General features: G+C 35.7%; 2 protein-coding genes across 2 annotated transcripts; both read left to right on the top strand.

The window, feature by feature from the left end:
• Positions 1–363: 363 nt before the first annotated feature.
• LOC120092887 (trehalase-like) lies at positions 364–2,276 on the top strand. Its single transcript, XM_039051131.1, has one exon. The coding sequence runs from the start codon at positions 531–533 to the stop codon at positions 1,077–1,079; it is 549 nt and encodes a 182-aa protein (XP_038907059.1). The 5' UTR covers positions 364–530; the 3' UTR covers positions 1,080–2,276.
• On the top strand, positions 2,199–4,447 carry LOC120066993 (probable trehalase). Its single transcript, XM_039018336.1, has 11 exons — positions 2,199–2,203; positions 2,266–2,385; positions 2,475–2,590; positions 2,675–2,781; positions 2,870–2,979; positions 3,093–3,165; positions 3,249–3,413; positions 3,503–3,590; positions 3,701–3,800; positions 3,881–4,094; positions 4,352–4,447. The coding sequence occupies exons 1-11, from the start codon at positions 2,199–2,201 to the stop codon at positions 4,445–4,447; spliced, it is 1,194 nt and encodes a 397-aa protein (XP_038874264.1).
• Positions 4,448–15,985: the final 11,538 nt, after the last annotated feature.

Genomic DNA, 15,985 nt, shown 5'->3' with positions numbered 1-15,985 from the left:
AAATAAAAAATTAGCGCAGTTATGAAATAAATCAGTTTCTTAGAAAATGAAAAATAGGAAAAGAAATCGACTTTAACATTATCAAAGATCGGAAGTTAAAACAGTAAACCTTTACTGCTCCAAGGTTTTTCTAAAACAGGGAGGAAAACAAACTTATTTTCATCCATTAACGAATGTTTTAAAATAAAATAAATAATTAAGATAAAAATAAAATAAAATAAAATGAATAAAAGTTTCCCAAAAAGGAAAGGAAAAATAAATAGACTTATTCACCACTAAAAACTAACCTTTTTAAATAAAGTAAATAATAAAAATAAAAATAAAACAAAATAAATCTTTGAAACTATCAACAGATAAAAAGAAATTCTCTCTCTCCTGCTCCTCACTCTGTGATCACCTCTTCCACCTCCCGCGTTTTCTTAGTCCATAAATATGGCTTTTTCTTTCAATTTCATCTTCCTCTCATTGCTTTTTCTTCATTAACCCGCTTCCATTTATTACTCATCATACCATTACTCCGTCCCGCCGCCATGCCATCGCCGGAAGTTTTCTCCCCACGGGTCGTCGATAGGGGTCCTGTGGTTCCGGTCACCAATCTCGTCAAGTTCCTTGAGTGTCTTCAGATTGTAGCCCTCAACTCGTTTGGGAAATTCGATTTCGATCTTAAATACTATGTCGATTTGTCTCTGAAATTCGATTTGAATTCTACCCAAACCTCTTTCGATGCCCTTGAGCGATCCTCTAATGGCTCTGTTCCCGTCGAGAATTTGAAAACCTTCATTAAAGATTATTTCCATAGTGCTGGAACCGACTTGGTTTACTCTGAGCCAGTTGATTTCGTCCCTCAGCCTGTTGGGTTTTTGCCCAAAGTTGAGAATGTGGAGGTTAGAGCTTGGGCTTTAGATATTCATAACTTTTGGAAGAATCTTAGCCGTAGAGTCTCCGATGATCTCATTCATCGGCCGGATAACCACACTCTGCTTCCGTTGCCGGAGCCTGTTGTCGTTCCGGGTTCCAGATTCCGGGAAATTTATTATTGGGATTGTTATTGGATAATCAGGTACGGCGGTGTAATTTAGGTCTCAAATTTTATTTATGAAATTTTTACTCTGCAAGAGTTACACTTGATGACTCGTTCTTCACAAAGTTCTTAACCCTTTTCTTGGCTCTTTTCACCCCTTCTGTCATTTGGTGAAGAAACAATGCTCAACTTAAAATTTTCATTAAGAAAAGGGGAATCTGAAAGTAGAACGAGCATCATACATGGTTAGATAATATAATATAATATTATATTTGTTTTTACCCATTAGTTTAAATTTTTAGGTCAATAGTTGATGTAAGATGATATTAATAGGGATATTCAAAAAACTTGATGACCCGAAAGACTAGATCAACTTAACTCAACCTGTACAGTTTGGATTAAACTTTATAGGTTGGCTTAATTTAATTTGAAATAATTTGAACCAACCCGAACGAACTCAAACTCATTATTAATATTGAAAAGTATCCAATACAATTATATATTCATATATTTATTTTAGTTTTACTTAATTTTATGGTTTTTTTAAGATTATTTATTATCTATCAATAATTTAAAATAGTTTTTTAACACTACCCAAATAAATTTTTCATAATATAATTAAAATTAATTTGCTAATCTTATTTCAATATGTGACGATAATTAACCAAATTCTTTTACATTTTAACATGCTACTTCTTTTTAAAACAAAATTTTAAATAATAACCCGAACGAATCCAACCCAAAATTTGTAGGATTGTAGGGTTGGATTGGGTTGGGTTCATTATTTAATAAAAGTTGTTTGGATTGAAGAAATTTACAACCCGAATGATTGGGTTGAGTCCAAAAAGTGCTTCAACCCAACCCAACTCAACTCAACTCAACCTAACCTAACCTAACCTACAAACACCCCTAGGTATTACAACAAAGACCCTATATTCAAATCCGGCAATGATATTTTCTCCATTTTCGGATCAATGAGTGATTTAAGATGGTATTAAAGTGGGAGGTCATGAGTTTTGTTCAAACTCCTAGAATTTTATTTTCTGCCTAATTAATATTGATTTCCATTCATTGTATCTACATATTTCATGTTCATCAGCGAGGGAAATGTTAGAATATATAAAATTAAATTTGATTTCACCACTCATATATATTATAATTTTCTTGAGTTATGACTATGGGGTTGTTCCCTAGTTTGTTTTTCTTGGCTCTATTCTGCCTTTTGTTTTTATATTTTTGTGCAGAGGTTTGTTAGCTAGTAAAATGTATGATACTGCAAAGGGAATTGTTATTAATCTCATTTCAATGATTGATGAGTTTGGCCATGTTTTGAATGGTGCCAGATCTTATTACACCAACAGAAGGTAAATAAATCATCTCTTGGACTGTTCTACAATAACTTCCTCATCAATACAGTTTGGACTCATTAACAAACTTTCAATTGCATTTGCAGTCAGCCTCCCCTTTTGAGTTCCATGGTTTATGATATATACCTTAGGACAGTAGATTTAGAGTTCGTGAGAAATGCACTCCCTGCTTTAATCAAAGAGCATAAGTTTTGGAATTCAGGTACGACAAGACACCCATGTTTCTTACTCGATCAAATATATGGCTTTATCAATTTGTAATGTAATCTTTTTCTTTTGGTTTTAGGATTCCATTCAATTACTATCCAGGATGCTCCTGGTGGAAATGGATATCACTCTTTATCTAGATACTATGCAATGTGGAACGAGCCGAGGCCGGAATCGTCACTGCTGGTGTGTTTTCTTCTTTAATCCCATTTGCCTGCATTTGAAACAATAATATGCAAATCTTTTATTTCACAGTAAGATTTACTATTGACAGGATGAGAAGCTTGCCTCAAAGTTTGTTAATAGCAATGAAAAACAACATCTATATCGGGAAATCGCATCAGCAGCCGAATCTGGTTGGGATTTCAGTTCAAGATGGATGAGGTACAACACATTGTGATCTAAGATCTTAAATATCTGCTGATCTGAGAGTTTGATTCATTTTTAAAGTATTACAACAATGAAGTTTTTAATGCTTTTGAGTTTGCTTCTTAAAGGGATTCGACAGACTTATCAACATTGGCTACAACTTCAGTCTTGCCGGTTGATCTCAATGTATTCATACTTAAGGTACAACTTGGATGAGTTCTTCGAAAATCTCGACGTTTCGTTTTATCGCCATTAGCACAACTGATGTGTTTGCTTTAATTCAGATGGAACTTGACATTTCCAATTTGGCAAGGGCTGCAGGAGATTACCGCACGGCACAACACTTTTTTGAGGCTTCTCTAGTCAGAAAGAAGACAGTCAACTCTATTTTCTGGAACCCAGAGAAGGGACAATGGCTTGATTATTGGCTTGATAATGACTCATACAAGGTAAATTCTATATACAATTCTGAAAATTTCTCAGCTTTTGAATGTTTTCTTTGAGTAGTTATGATGATTGAAATTTTTTGTGCTTTCAGGGTGCTCATACATGGGATTCTAGAAACCAGAACCATAACACATATGCTTCAAACTTCATTCCATTGTGGATTGAATCGTTCTACTCTGGTTTGTAGCTAATTCCCTCTTGATCATCAGCATTTTTTAGCCAAATTTCACTGGAATTTAAGATTAGAAATGCTAAGATTAATTTAAGTCGTTTGTTTTTCTATAAGCAGATAGTAAACAGATGAAGAAAGTCTTGAAAAGTATACGGAACTCAGGCTTGTTGTGCAATGCTGGAATTGCAACTTCAATGATTAATTCCGGAGAACAATGGTTAGTAATACCGAATGTTAGGAACTAGTCTTTTTTTTCTTTGTTTGATATTCTTACTGAAACCTTCCCTAAAACAATAGGGATTTCCCGAACGGTTGGGCACCAATCCAACACATGATTGTCGAGGGACTGGCGAGGTCTGGATTGAAAGAAGCAAGAGCATTGGCCGAGGACATTGTCGCGAGATGGCTCCAAACCAACTATGTAGCTTACAAGCACACAGGATATATGCATGAGAAATATGATGTCCAATCGTGTGGAGACTTTGGTGGAGGAGGTGAATATGTCCCTCAGGTATATGAATCAACTAGTTGTTCTTTTTCTGTCCCGTTTGGTAACAGTTTGGATTTTTAATTTTGGTTTTTTAGACTTAAGCTTATAAACACTATTTATATGAAAATCCTAATATAAAATCTAAGAGAAAACAAACCTAAACTTTAAAAACAGAAAACTAAAAACAAAATTGTTACCAAACAGTACCTAATTCAATTAATGCTTTTATTTTTATTGATTGCTTATATGTTTCTACTTGTGTTTGTGTTTTATTGTAGACTGGTTTTGGATGGTCGAATGGAGTTGTTTTGGCATTCCTTGAAGAGTTTGGATGGCCTGAAGATCAAAAGATAGATTGCTACTTAACTTCTTAAACACAGCAAAACTATTCTTCTCTTGGGATTAGAGGATAAGGTTGTTTAGGTTTCTTACTCTTATTACATCTTAAAAGGAATCGCTGTAAATTCTTCAAATCGTATTTCTATGTCTTCAAATTAGTTTTAAACGTCCTTATGGTTTGTACATATCATATCATTCTGTAAATTTTTGTCCATGGAATGTACACGAGGGTTATTTTACTTGTGTCGTGTATTGAATCCGTTAAAAGCCAACCGTCTTCATTAATAGATGATGCAAATCATAAGAGTATTTAAAGTTAATTTTCAAAGGCTATTGCTTTTATGATGCATAATTGTCGCTAGAAATTAGAGAGAAGAGTCCCTAATTGGAAGGAGTTACTTAATATTAGGTTTAGGAAGTAGAAAAATAATAGATCGGTAGAATCGGTATAACAATCCTAAAGAGGGTTAATAGGGTTTAATTAAACTAATGAAAACTTTTTATTAAGGTAAGCTCAATAAAGCAAATTAAAACACTTTTAGTTAATAGGTAATTTAAAGAAGAATTTCATACAAATATACACTACAAGAATTTTGGGCTTCAATGTCGGTTGAAAAAAGTGCTCTTGGATGTATAATGTCGGTTTAAAAAAATGGATCTTTAATGTCGATTTTAAACCGACATTGAAGATGGGCTACAATGTCGGTTTAAAACCAACATTATAGGCCTCTCATTTATTTATTTATTTATTGTTACTTTATTAAAAATCCATTTCAAATTAAATGATCTTCTCCCTCCTTTCACTTCTCTCTTACCAAACCCTCTCCTCTTTCAGCTAGGTCATGCACATCAGTTTGTGGGTTGTTGTCACCAGTGTTGGTTGGATCTCTGGTGGTAGGTCATCGTCGTGGGTGTTCTCTGGTTGATTTTCGGTTGGTTTTCGTCAGTGCGTGGGTGTTCTCAAGGTGTTCCCGTGGGTTATCGTCATTGGTTTTGCTTGGATCTCGTCGTCTTGGGCTTCTTTCGGTGGTGGGTCGTCGTCGTGGGTGTTCTCCGATTTTTTTTTTGGTTGGTTTTCGTCGGCGCGTGGGTGTTCTTGGGGTGTTCTTCGCCAGTGCGTGGGTTCTCCATTGTTCTTCGTGTGTTCCGATGGTTCTTCGTGTGTTCTTTCGGGGTTTCTTCGCCAGCGCGTCACCCTTAAGTGGCGTTGTTCTCGGGTTGGTTTTCTGGTGGTTGTTCGTTGTGGTTGTTCTTCTAGTGGGTCAACACACTATTCGTCCAACTGGTTCCGGTCGTACAGGTGGGTTGCCGGCGTCGTGGTCAGCTCGTTGTTTATCAAATCTATCGTCTCGACTCTGTTCGCAAAGGCCCGGTGCTCACCGGCGTTCCAATCTTCGAGCTCTGATTCAGATTTCTTCAAGAAACAAGTAAGTATCAAAATTCATTTGATAAGAAAACTATCAAGGAAAAGAAAAGTGGAGATAGCTCTTCAACTTATTAGAAGAAAAAATCTATTCCTTTTGAGTTAGAATACTAGAAGTATCTTGACGTGCGACACTGTTTAGACGTGATGCACATTAAAAAGAATGTATGTACAAATCTTATTGGCACATTGCTTGATATTTCTGGTAAAATAAAGGATGGAATAATAACTTAATTAGATTTGGTGAAACTGAACATTAGATCAGAATTAGCCTCTGGTTTTGGCAGTTTTTCCTTTTTTTTTATTTTTATTTTTTATTAATTAGATTAAGATAAATTAGTTATATTAGTTTAATTAATTTTTAGGGGTGCCAAAATTCGATCCAATTTGCTAATTTAATTTTTGCATTTGATGTTTGGTTAAATTAAATATATGTCATATTGTATGCCATATAGTATAAAATCCCACCTTACAATAAACATTATTCATACATCATATTTAATATACTTGTTATATTATAAAAGTTTCATGAATTAAGCATGCTCATTCATCATAATATATATTATTGCCTCCATAAATAACATTTCCATGTGTCTTATAATTGTTATAATGTATAGTTTAAATGAATGGATATATGTTATTTATTTTTCATTACTTTATTATATAAATGTTATGTATATAGTAAGAAATTTGGGTGCATGAAGCATGACACCACTTTAGTCAATTATAATTGTTATAATTTTAAAATATATCATTAGGTGCATGTATAGGTTTTAATTATTTCATTCAACTTTATAATAGTTATAAGTTAAATGAAATTAAAATTAAAATCTAATTCACATGCAAACATAGATTAAATTGATTTTAAAAGTTTAAAATTGATTACACCATTAGACTTATGTTCAAAATATTTCTAATATAATGAGAAATAGGCTTAATCTTTTGATTTCGTTTAATACGATTAAATTGGACTCTGATAAAAGAATAAGTTTATAACAAATTTATCTATATGGGACCTTTGTCTAAGGAAGGTTTTGTCTAGGCTAGGATTTTTAAGCTAACAAAAACGGAACATCCCTACATAGAAATCAACCTGGAAGGTGAATTAGATAAATTTGTTATAAGCATGCATCGAGTGATTAATGTTTATTAAAGTTTTTAATGAATATAAATCAACGTTGTTAAACTATCCAATGTAAATGTTATATTGGCTAAAGTTAACAAACACTTAGTAAAAATTATTAACCGAATTTTTCTAAGTTAATCAAACTTAGGTAGAACACTCAATGGGTGAAAAATGTTGAATATGATACTTCAGTTTCCTTTCACTTTTCTCCTATATAGTTCACACTGGACACCTTTGCTTATGTCCCCGTATGGGCGGTGTTGGCATAGATCAATAACATGGTGAATGGAGAGAGTGTTTATAGTAAGTGGGAAAGGTATGTGTGTCAACACATTCCAATGTCTCCTTCATTGGTCTGTAGTAAACTTTCATGTTCGACCTCGAGGCACCTTTACTTGTGTCTCTCTATGGATAGTGTTTGCATGATTTTTTACTCAAACATCAAAATTGGATAGGATTGCTTTAGTTTTTGCTTCAATTGGTTTTTTCTAAGGTTGGCTCATTGGGGCAGAATTCTAGAATATAAAATGATGGGTTACAATTAAAAAAAAAATGTGAAGTTAATAATTTATCTTATTCTAGTGTAATTATTAGTTGAAATTGTCTCAATTCAGTGAAGGAGTAACTATTCACCCTACGGTGACTTCTACTTTAACCCACTAAAGCATTATTGCAAAATAGATGTCACATAGGGTACATTAAAATTTTTGCTAAATTGTTGGTTGTTGAATTGGGTAATGCATGTATAAATAATATAAATAAACTGCATAGTTCCAACAATTTCATTATGACGAGCTCTACACCTTTTTTTTTTTTTTTTTTGCTGATAAACTTAATGGCGATAACTACGCAACCTAGAAAAATACTATTAATATTGTACTTATAATTGATGACTTGCAATTCGTCCTCGTTGAGGAATGTCCTTAAGTCCCAATTGCCAATACAGCTCGAAATGTTTGGGAGGCATATGAATGATGGGTCAAGGTGAAAACAAAAAGGCCCAAACATATATGTTGGCCAACTAATCTGAAGTTTTGGCAAATAAATATGATCCGATGATCACAACCCGTGAGATCATGGAGTCCCTGAGGGGAATGTTTGGACAACCGTCCACACAGTTTCACCATGATACTTTAAAATACATCTTCAATGTCCAGACGCAAAAAGTGGCATCTATTCATGAACATGTTCTAAACATGATGGTCCACTTTAAAGTGGTGGAGATGAACGGATCTGTCATCGACGAAGCCAATCAGGTTAGCTTCATTTTAAAAACTCTACCTGAGAATTTTCTTCCATTCTGTAGCGATGCTTTTATGAACAAAATGACTACAGCCTGAACACCCTACTCAATGAGCTGCAGACATAGCAATCTTTAATGAAAGTCAAAGAAATACTTTTATCATTTCTTCTTTCCTTATCATAAGTAACTAATTTCCACGAGATAAGGGAGAAGTTTAATACCATGAGTTAAGTTTAGTCTTTGAGGGTTAATCTTGTTTCCTTAGTGTATGATTAAGTAAATGCTTGCCTATGATCACTCTAGAGTCAAGTAGCTATAACCAACTACCCAAAAGGGTAAGTAGTTGTGGAACTCACTAAGAAAAATAAGACGTGTTTCTAAAGATAGAAATAACCTTATGTTCAACTTAACATCATTCATGTGTCATAGAGATATGATAAATGTGGCTTGTCGCCGAAAGGTGTACAATGAATGGATGTAACGAGCTTGGATTGCCTGTAATACTAAATTTAGGTACTTGGTAACGACTTTCCCTAACCATGCTTTCTCCATTCATTTTTACTCCAAGTTGAAATTGTTGTTCTCTCAAAATTTATTAGGACTAGTTTTAAATTATTCTTCGCTTGTCTAGTTAGTTTCATCGCATAGTGTATGATCGCATGCTTCTACATTATTCTTCTCCACTGTGATTCATTTAATTTTTGCCCCAAACACATTAACTTTACAAATATCTTAGTTACAAGTCCCTATGTTCGACCTTGGTTCTCACCGAGAAATCTATACCGTCTATAAAGTTGGACAAGATATAGGAAAACTTGTGATAATCGCATAACATACATATAGCTTGACGCATAGTTAGTCTCAGCACATAGTCATTCTAACACAAGTTCACGCACTAACATTATGATAAATCCACCATACAACAACATGTTTTTCTAAAAGGATAGAGAGGAAAGGGAAAGAATATACATATCCTTGAAAAACTCTTTCTTCATGATTTTCCTCTCCTGGTGAGATTATGAACTCACAACTTCTTCGATGAACATAGCAACAAATAACAACCTTTGGACACTACCACCAAATGTCTTCCTTTCTATTTTCTAGGTAAGAAATCAAGTAGAGATGTGGGCTTGCTTCCTTTAATTTTGGTGAAGGGAGAAAAGAAGTTCTTGAGAGAAACTTGTACAGAGAAAGAATATGCTACATAGAGTATCTTCCAACTTGAATTTCACGTAATGAAAAATCATTCACTTACTCCTCTATTAATGGCAATATGAGAGATGTAAGAGAGTTATAAAATAATTCCTTCACATCATGAAATAACTCCCAATGGAGTTATTTTCAAATATAACTTTAATTATATTAACTAAACTAATATAATTAAATTGAACTATATATTATATCTCACATAATATATAACATATAGTTTATATTAAATCACATATAATTAGTTATAGTTCAAATATAACCGAACCCCTCTTTGATCAGGAGAGGGTGAGACGTCTCATTATTCAAGCCCCGAAATCAGCCCTTCAAGAAGAAATTTCTCTACTAACCCTAACAATAAGAAATGAGTGAATTCCTTCTTGTGTAACTGTGTTCCCAACTCCTCAATCAGACGAATCCCCAAAATGGTAGGCACATTGAGTCGGCAAAATTGGCCACTCTCATCCATGCAAATCAAAGAACCACCTTTATAGACAGAAGTTCACAACTCAATCAGGATTCAGGTCAAGTCACCTATGTGAAGGAACTCTTATTCAAGAGTACCTATGAGCGGAAGCAGATCTTTCAAATTCATTGTGACAAAATTACCACATATATATTCAAAACATACTAATATTCATTCATGATGCTAAAGAGATCAAGAGATCATACCAGATGAAGATTTCTTCTTCACATAGAGTCTAAAACCTAACCATCTACTTCGAACAATCACTACTAAGAAAAAAGAAAACGGAGATGACACCACCACTCATAGCCCTTAGTATTCTTGGAGTGAAAATCCAAAGTGTGGGCTTTGTTCAGATTTGGTAGAAGGAAGGAGGAAGAGAGACCATACACAACGATCATGTAGAAAAAAGTGAGGCGTCTATCGCATAGACAATATGCTTGATCGTTTAAGAGAAATATACGATCATGTAGAAAAAAGTAAGCGATCGTCTAAACGATTGTGTAGAAAAGGATAAGTGATCATCTAAACGATCGTATAGGAAAAAGGTGAGCGATCATCTAAACAATCGTGTAGGAAAAACTAAGTGATCGTCTATACAATCGTTTAGTAAATATCGGGAGCTAAACGATCACTTAGGAAAAGGTAAATGATCGTTTAGTTAATAGCGTGCAAAGGTGTAATCGGTAAGCAATCGCTTAGCAATATCATATATGTAAGCGATCGTGCAGGCACTATCGTATAGGCACTGATTTTCTAAACGATGACACTCTCTTTAACACAATGTCCACGCCTCCATGCTCAACACACCGTCAGCTATTTATGCATCTCAAAGTGATCTTTCAATACACTCATCCGTTATTTAGAACAGAAGAGACACCATCCCATTTCTTTATTAACCGTCCAATGAATGTGATCTCATCATATTCATAACATATAAATTAATATCATATATTAATTATAATATTTTCCTCTACTAGATATAAATCATATTTATATCCAGTTCCTCCAAATTAATGTATCTCATACATAAAGTTAATTATATCATATTTAATTAACTCGTTTAATTATATCACATATAATCGAACTCCCTCTTGTCAATTTGAACATTTCAGACTGACCCAAAAATTAACTCTCAACTTGTATCCAAGCTATCAAAGGGACCTTATGAACCTATGGCTGAAGCTCCAACGATACGTGAATAGCTGACTAAACTTTTTAGTCACCATATCCACTATCCGTTAACTGTTAGGCATTCTACTAAAGATCGATAGTTGAACTCTTATTGCCATAGATATAATTCTATGTCTATTGGATATAACCAAATCATCAGTATGATGACCCTTCACAGATGCTCATAATTACAGTAGGTCAATTTACCGTTTTGCCCCTGTAATTACATCATCCTTCTTAAGTACCACTAATCCTTCTAATGAACAATACAACATAGTTTTACTATGTTGAACACCTTGCAAGCCATGAGAAGGTGTGTGGCGCCACATCGTTCAAGCCCCTGGATCAGCCCTTAAGAGAGCAATCTATCTACCCCTACTTTGGGGAATGAGTGAACTCCATCTTGTGAAGCTGAGTTCCCAGCTCCCAAAACAGACGAATCCCCAAAATGTAGGCTTGAGTCAACACTCTGGCCACCTCGCACTCATGCAAATCAAAGACCGCTCTCAATGGCATGAGTTCCCAACTCACTCAGGATTGAGATCATGTTACTATGGTCATCCTAGTGAAGTCAAGTCTCAGTCATGAACGGAGTATATGACAAAACATTAACACTTCGAGATCAGGTCTTTATAAAACTCTTTGTATAAGACGCCCCCGCTTGCATGTCCACTACCACAATGATCAGGATCAGACCATCTGTGACAAGTCACAACATTTATAACAATTCCACAAAGCGCAGCCGCATCGTAGTATTACCAGGATAAGGTTTCCCTCCTTTATCCATATACTACAGACTATTTTGGTTGTCACTTAAGACATGATCCACTTGTATGTCACTACATGCATGCTTAAGTTACATAAAGACAACCAGGGATATTAAGTTTATTGGTTTGTGGTAAAATAAAAAAACATCTAAATGTGGAAAGTCAAGTAGTGAAGTAAATTTCATATATATTATACATCACAAGTGTTCGTACAAAGTTGTTTACAAACTACAGAACACGAGACTTTAGGGCACAAACCCCAACAATCTCCCACTTACCCTAAAACGAAGTGGGGAGTACAAGTAAACAGGTACAAAAAAATAAACTAGGGCATAAAAACCCAATGCAACAAAATCTACCACTTGCCTTAGTCTAGCCGCTGGCGGTCCCGTAGACTCATGCTCTGAAGGTGACCCTCAAACCCTGTAGCTAAGAGAGTCTTCGTAAATGGATCAGCAACATTTTTCTTTGAGGAGATCTTCGTGACGATCACATCTCCTTAATACACTATCTCGCAGATTAGATGATACTTCCGCTCTATGTGTCTGTCGCGCCTATGACTCCTGGGCTCCTTGGAGTTTGCCACAGCACCAATATTGTCATAATAGACGGCGATGGGCCTAGAAATATCTGGAACAACTTCCAGCTCTATCAAGAACTTTCTGAGCCAAACGACCTCTTTAACAGCTTCACAAGCCACTACGTACTCGGCCTCCATCGTGGAGTCGGCGATGCATCACTGCTTAGTGCTCCGCCATACTATAGCTTCTTCATTAAGAGTAAATACTGACCCTGAAGTGGACTTTCGAGAGTGCTTATTAGTCTGAAAGTCAGAATCCGTTTATCCAGTAAGGATCAAATCTCGAGACCCATATACGAGCATGTAGTCTCTTGTTCTCTGAAGATACTTGAGGATGTTCTTAATTGCGGTCCAATGATCCTGGCCTGGGTTAGACTGATACCTACTGACTATTTCCACAGCATAGAAAATGTTAGACCTAGTGCAGAGCATCACATACATCAAACTACCAATGGCAGATGCATATGGGACCCGTCTCATGTCCTCAACCTCTTGAGGGGTCTTAGGACACATGTCCTTAGACAAAGTGACTCCATGACTAAATGGTAGTAGGCCTTTTTTGGAGTTCTGCATCGAGTACTTGAGCAAGATTTTGTTAATATACGATGTCTGAGATAGCGTTAGCACTTTGTTCTTACGATACCGAAAGATCTGTATACCCAGAACAAATTGAGCCTCTCCCAAATCTTTCCTTTGGAATTGGGTCGCTTGCCAGTTTTTAAATGCGGTCAGTAGACCTACATCATTCTCAAGGAGTAGTATATCGTCTACATAAAATACTAAGAAAGCTACTGAACTGTTGACTATTTCTTTGTAAATACAAGGTTCATCAACATTTTGGCCAAAGCTATACAATTTGATCGCAGCATCAAACCGAATATTCCAAGATCGAAACGTCTGCTTTAGCCCATAATGGACCGATTCGGTTTGCAAACTTTTTGCTCTTGACCTTAGGCAATGAATCCTTCGAGTTGGATTTCCATTCAGAAAAGCCGTCTTGACGTCCATTTTCCAAATCTCATAATTATAATAAGCTGCAATGGACAGGAGGATGCGGATTGACTTTAACATGGCAACAGGTGAGAAAGTCTCCTCATAGTCAACTCCCTCCACCTGGGTATAACCCTTTGCCACAAGTTGAGCCTTGAAGGTTTACACTTTCGCTTCAGCACCTCGTTTACACTTGTAGATCCATTTACAATCTATAGGTCTTACCCCATCAGGTTGATCTATAAGATCCCATACCGAGTTAAAGTACATCGACTCCATCTCGAGATTCATGGCTTTACCTTTTCATGGGACAACATATTCATCTGTCACCATAGCTAGGATTTCCATGAAACCCAGATAGCGATCAGGTGGGTTCGTATCCTCCCACTGCGTCGAGGTTCCCTCAACTCTTGGGTGGAACCGACATACCAGATGAACTATCCTCAACAATTCTGGTTGATGAAGCAAGTCCTTCAACAACTCTTGTTGAAGTTTCAGTAGTTTCTTTGGAAAGCTCACTTAACACGACTTTACAACGTGAACTGTGCTCCTTGACATGATCCTCCTCTAGGAAAGTAGCATTCGTGGAAACAAACACCTTGTTTTCGGATGGATCATAAAAGTAACCTTCTCGTGTACCTTTGGGGTAGCCTACAAAGAGGCACAACCTCGATCGTGATTCCAACTTCTTGAGATTTGTCTCAAGCACTTGTGCTGGGCAACCCATATGTGAAAGTGACATAAACTAGCTTTATGCCCATTCCACAACTCTAGAGGTGTTCTTACAACACTCTTAGAAGGAACACAGTTGAGAACGTATACTACAGTCTCCACTACGAAACCCCAAAACGGGTCCGATAAGGAAGTGTAACTCATCATCGAATGAACCATGTCCAACAAGGTTCTGTTTCTCCTCTTTGCTACACCATTTTGCTTAAGTGTACCTGGTGCCGAGAGTTGGGAAATGATTCCATGTTTTAATAAATAGTCCTGGAACTTAGAATCCAAAAACTCTCCACCTCGATCTAATCGAAGTGTTTTTATTCGTCTATCCAAAACATTCTTAACTTCGGCCTTAAATAATTTGAACTTTTCAACAGATTCAGAATTTCATTGCATCGGATAGACATAACCATATCTTGAGTAATCATCAGTAAAACTGATAAAGTACTCATAGCCTCCTCAAGCTCGCACATTCATAGGACCACAAAGGTCAGAATGTACTAATTCAATAGGCTCTTTGGATCAATAACCTTTTCCAAAAAAATGTCGTTTAGTCATCTTATCTTTAACGCAAGATTCACACACTAGTAAAGAATTTTCCTCTAACTCGCTTCGAAGGCCATTCTTCACCAATTTCTCAATCCTATTGAGATTGATGTGCCCGAATCAAAGGTGCCAAAGTCGGACATTTTCTTTTGGAGAAACTTATTGGCGTTTAGATTGAGTTACGGTAGATTTAAACATCTCTATGTTATGGAGGGAACTTAAGGCTAAAGGTCTTAGCACATACAAGTTATTTTCCAGTTTAGTTCTACAAATTTCAACGCCATCCTTACGAATAAACGCTTTATTCAATTTAAAAGAAATAGTGTAATTGTATTGTAACAGACACTTTACATAAATAAAGTTCCTTTTTAGTTTAGGAACTACAAAGATATCTGTTAATATAAAAAAACTATTCTGTAAAGTAAACTGGATGTCTCTCACTACCACAACTGAGATGACGTGCCCGGTGCCTACTCGCAACATCATCTCACCAACCTCCAACTTTCGTCAGTATCTAATCTCCTGAAAAAAAGAACATACATGATTAGTGGCGCCTAAATCTACTATCCAAGCAGAATCGTCATTCTCCACTAAACAAGTTTCTAATACAAGCTAATCATATTTACCTTTGTCTGCCTTGGCCTTAGCCTTGGCAGGCTTCTTTTTCTTCAGATAATGAGGACAATTCCTCTTCCAGTATTCTCCTGGTTAAAGAGACTAATCATCTCGTGGTCCAGTCTTATACAAATTCTTTGTATAGGACATCCTCGCTCACATGTCTCCACATGCATGGTCAGGATCAGACCATTTGTAGCACTTTACAACACTTGTAACATCTACAAAGCGAGTCATATCCATAGTGTCACCAGGATAAGGTATCCCTCATTTATCCATCTACTACAGACCATTTAGATTATTACTTAAGGCATGATCCACTTGTATGTCTCACATACATGCTTAAGTTACATGAAATAACCACGGATCTTAATTTATTGGATTTGAGTAAATGCATATAAAATAAAATTTATTTTATTAATAACAATGTGTACAAAATGTTTACAAACTACAAGACCACCGAGAGATTAGGACACCAATCCCAACAGCATTATCATTGCATTACTAGGAATCATAGGTGTTGTAAAGAAAAACATTTTATATCATTGCATACTGGGGCAAACGCAAACACAAAATGAGTAATTTGTTTTCTATGCATCAATGAATCATTTATTTTTACAGGTGTCATGCTCATAAGTAATCCTTAAATTTATCATCAATAAAGTTCAAAAATGAAAATTGTATGTTTAATCTTTGCATCAAGTCATAATGTACA

Source organism: Benincasa hispida, chromosome 12, assembly GCF_009727055.1.
Source record: "Benincasa hispida cultivar B227 chromosome 12, ASM972705v1, whole genome shotgun sequence".
Classification (NCBI taxonomy): Eukaryota; Viridiplantae; Streptophyta; class Magnoliopsida; order Cucurbitales; family Cucurbitaceae; genus Benincasa; species Benincasa hispida.
Note: the sequence above shows the minus strand (reverse complement) of the source record. Positions and strands in the feature narration are given on the sequence as shown.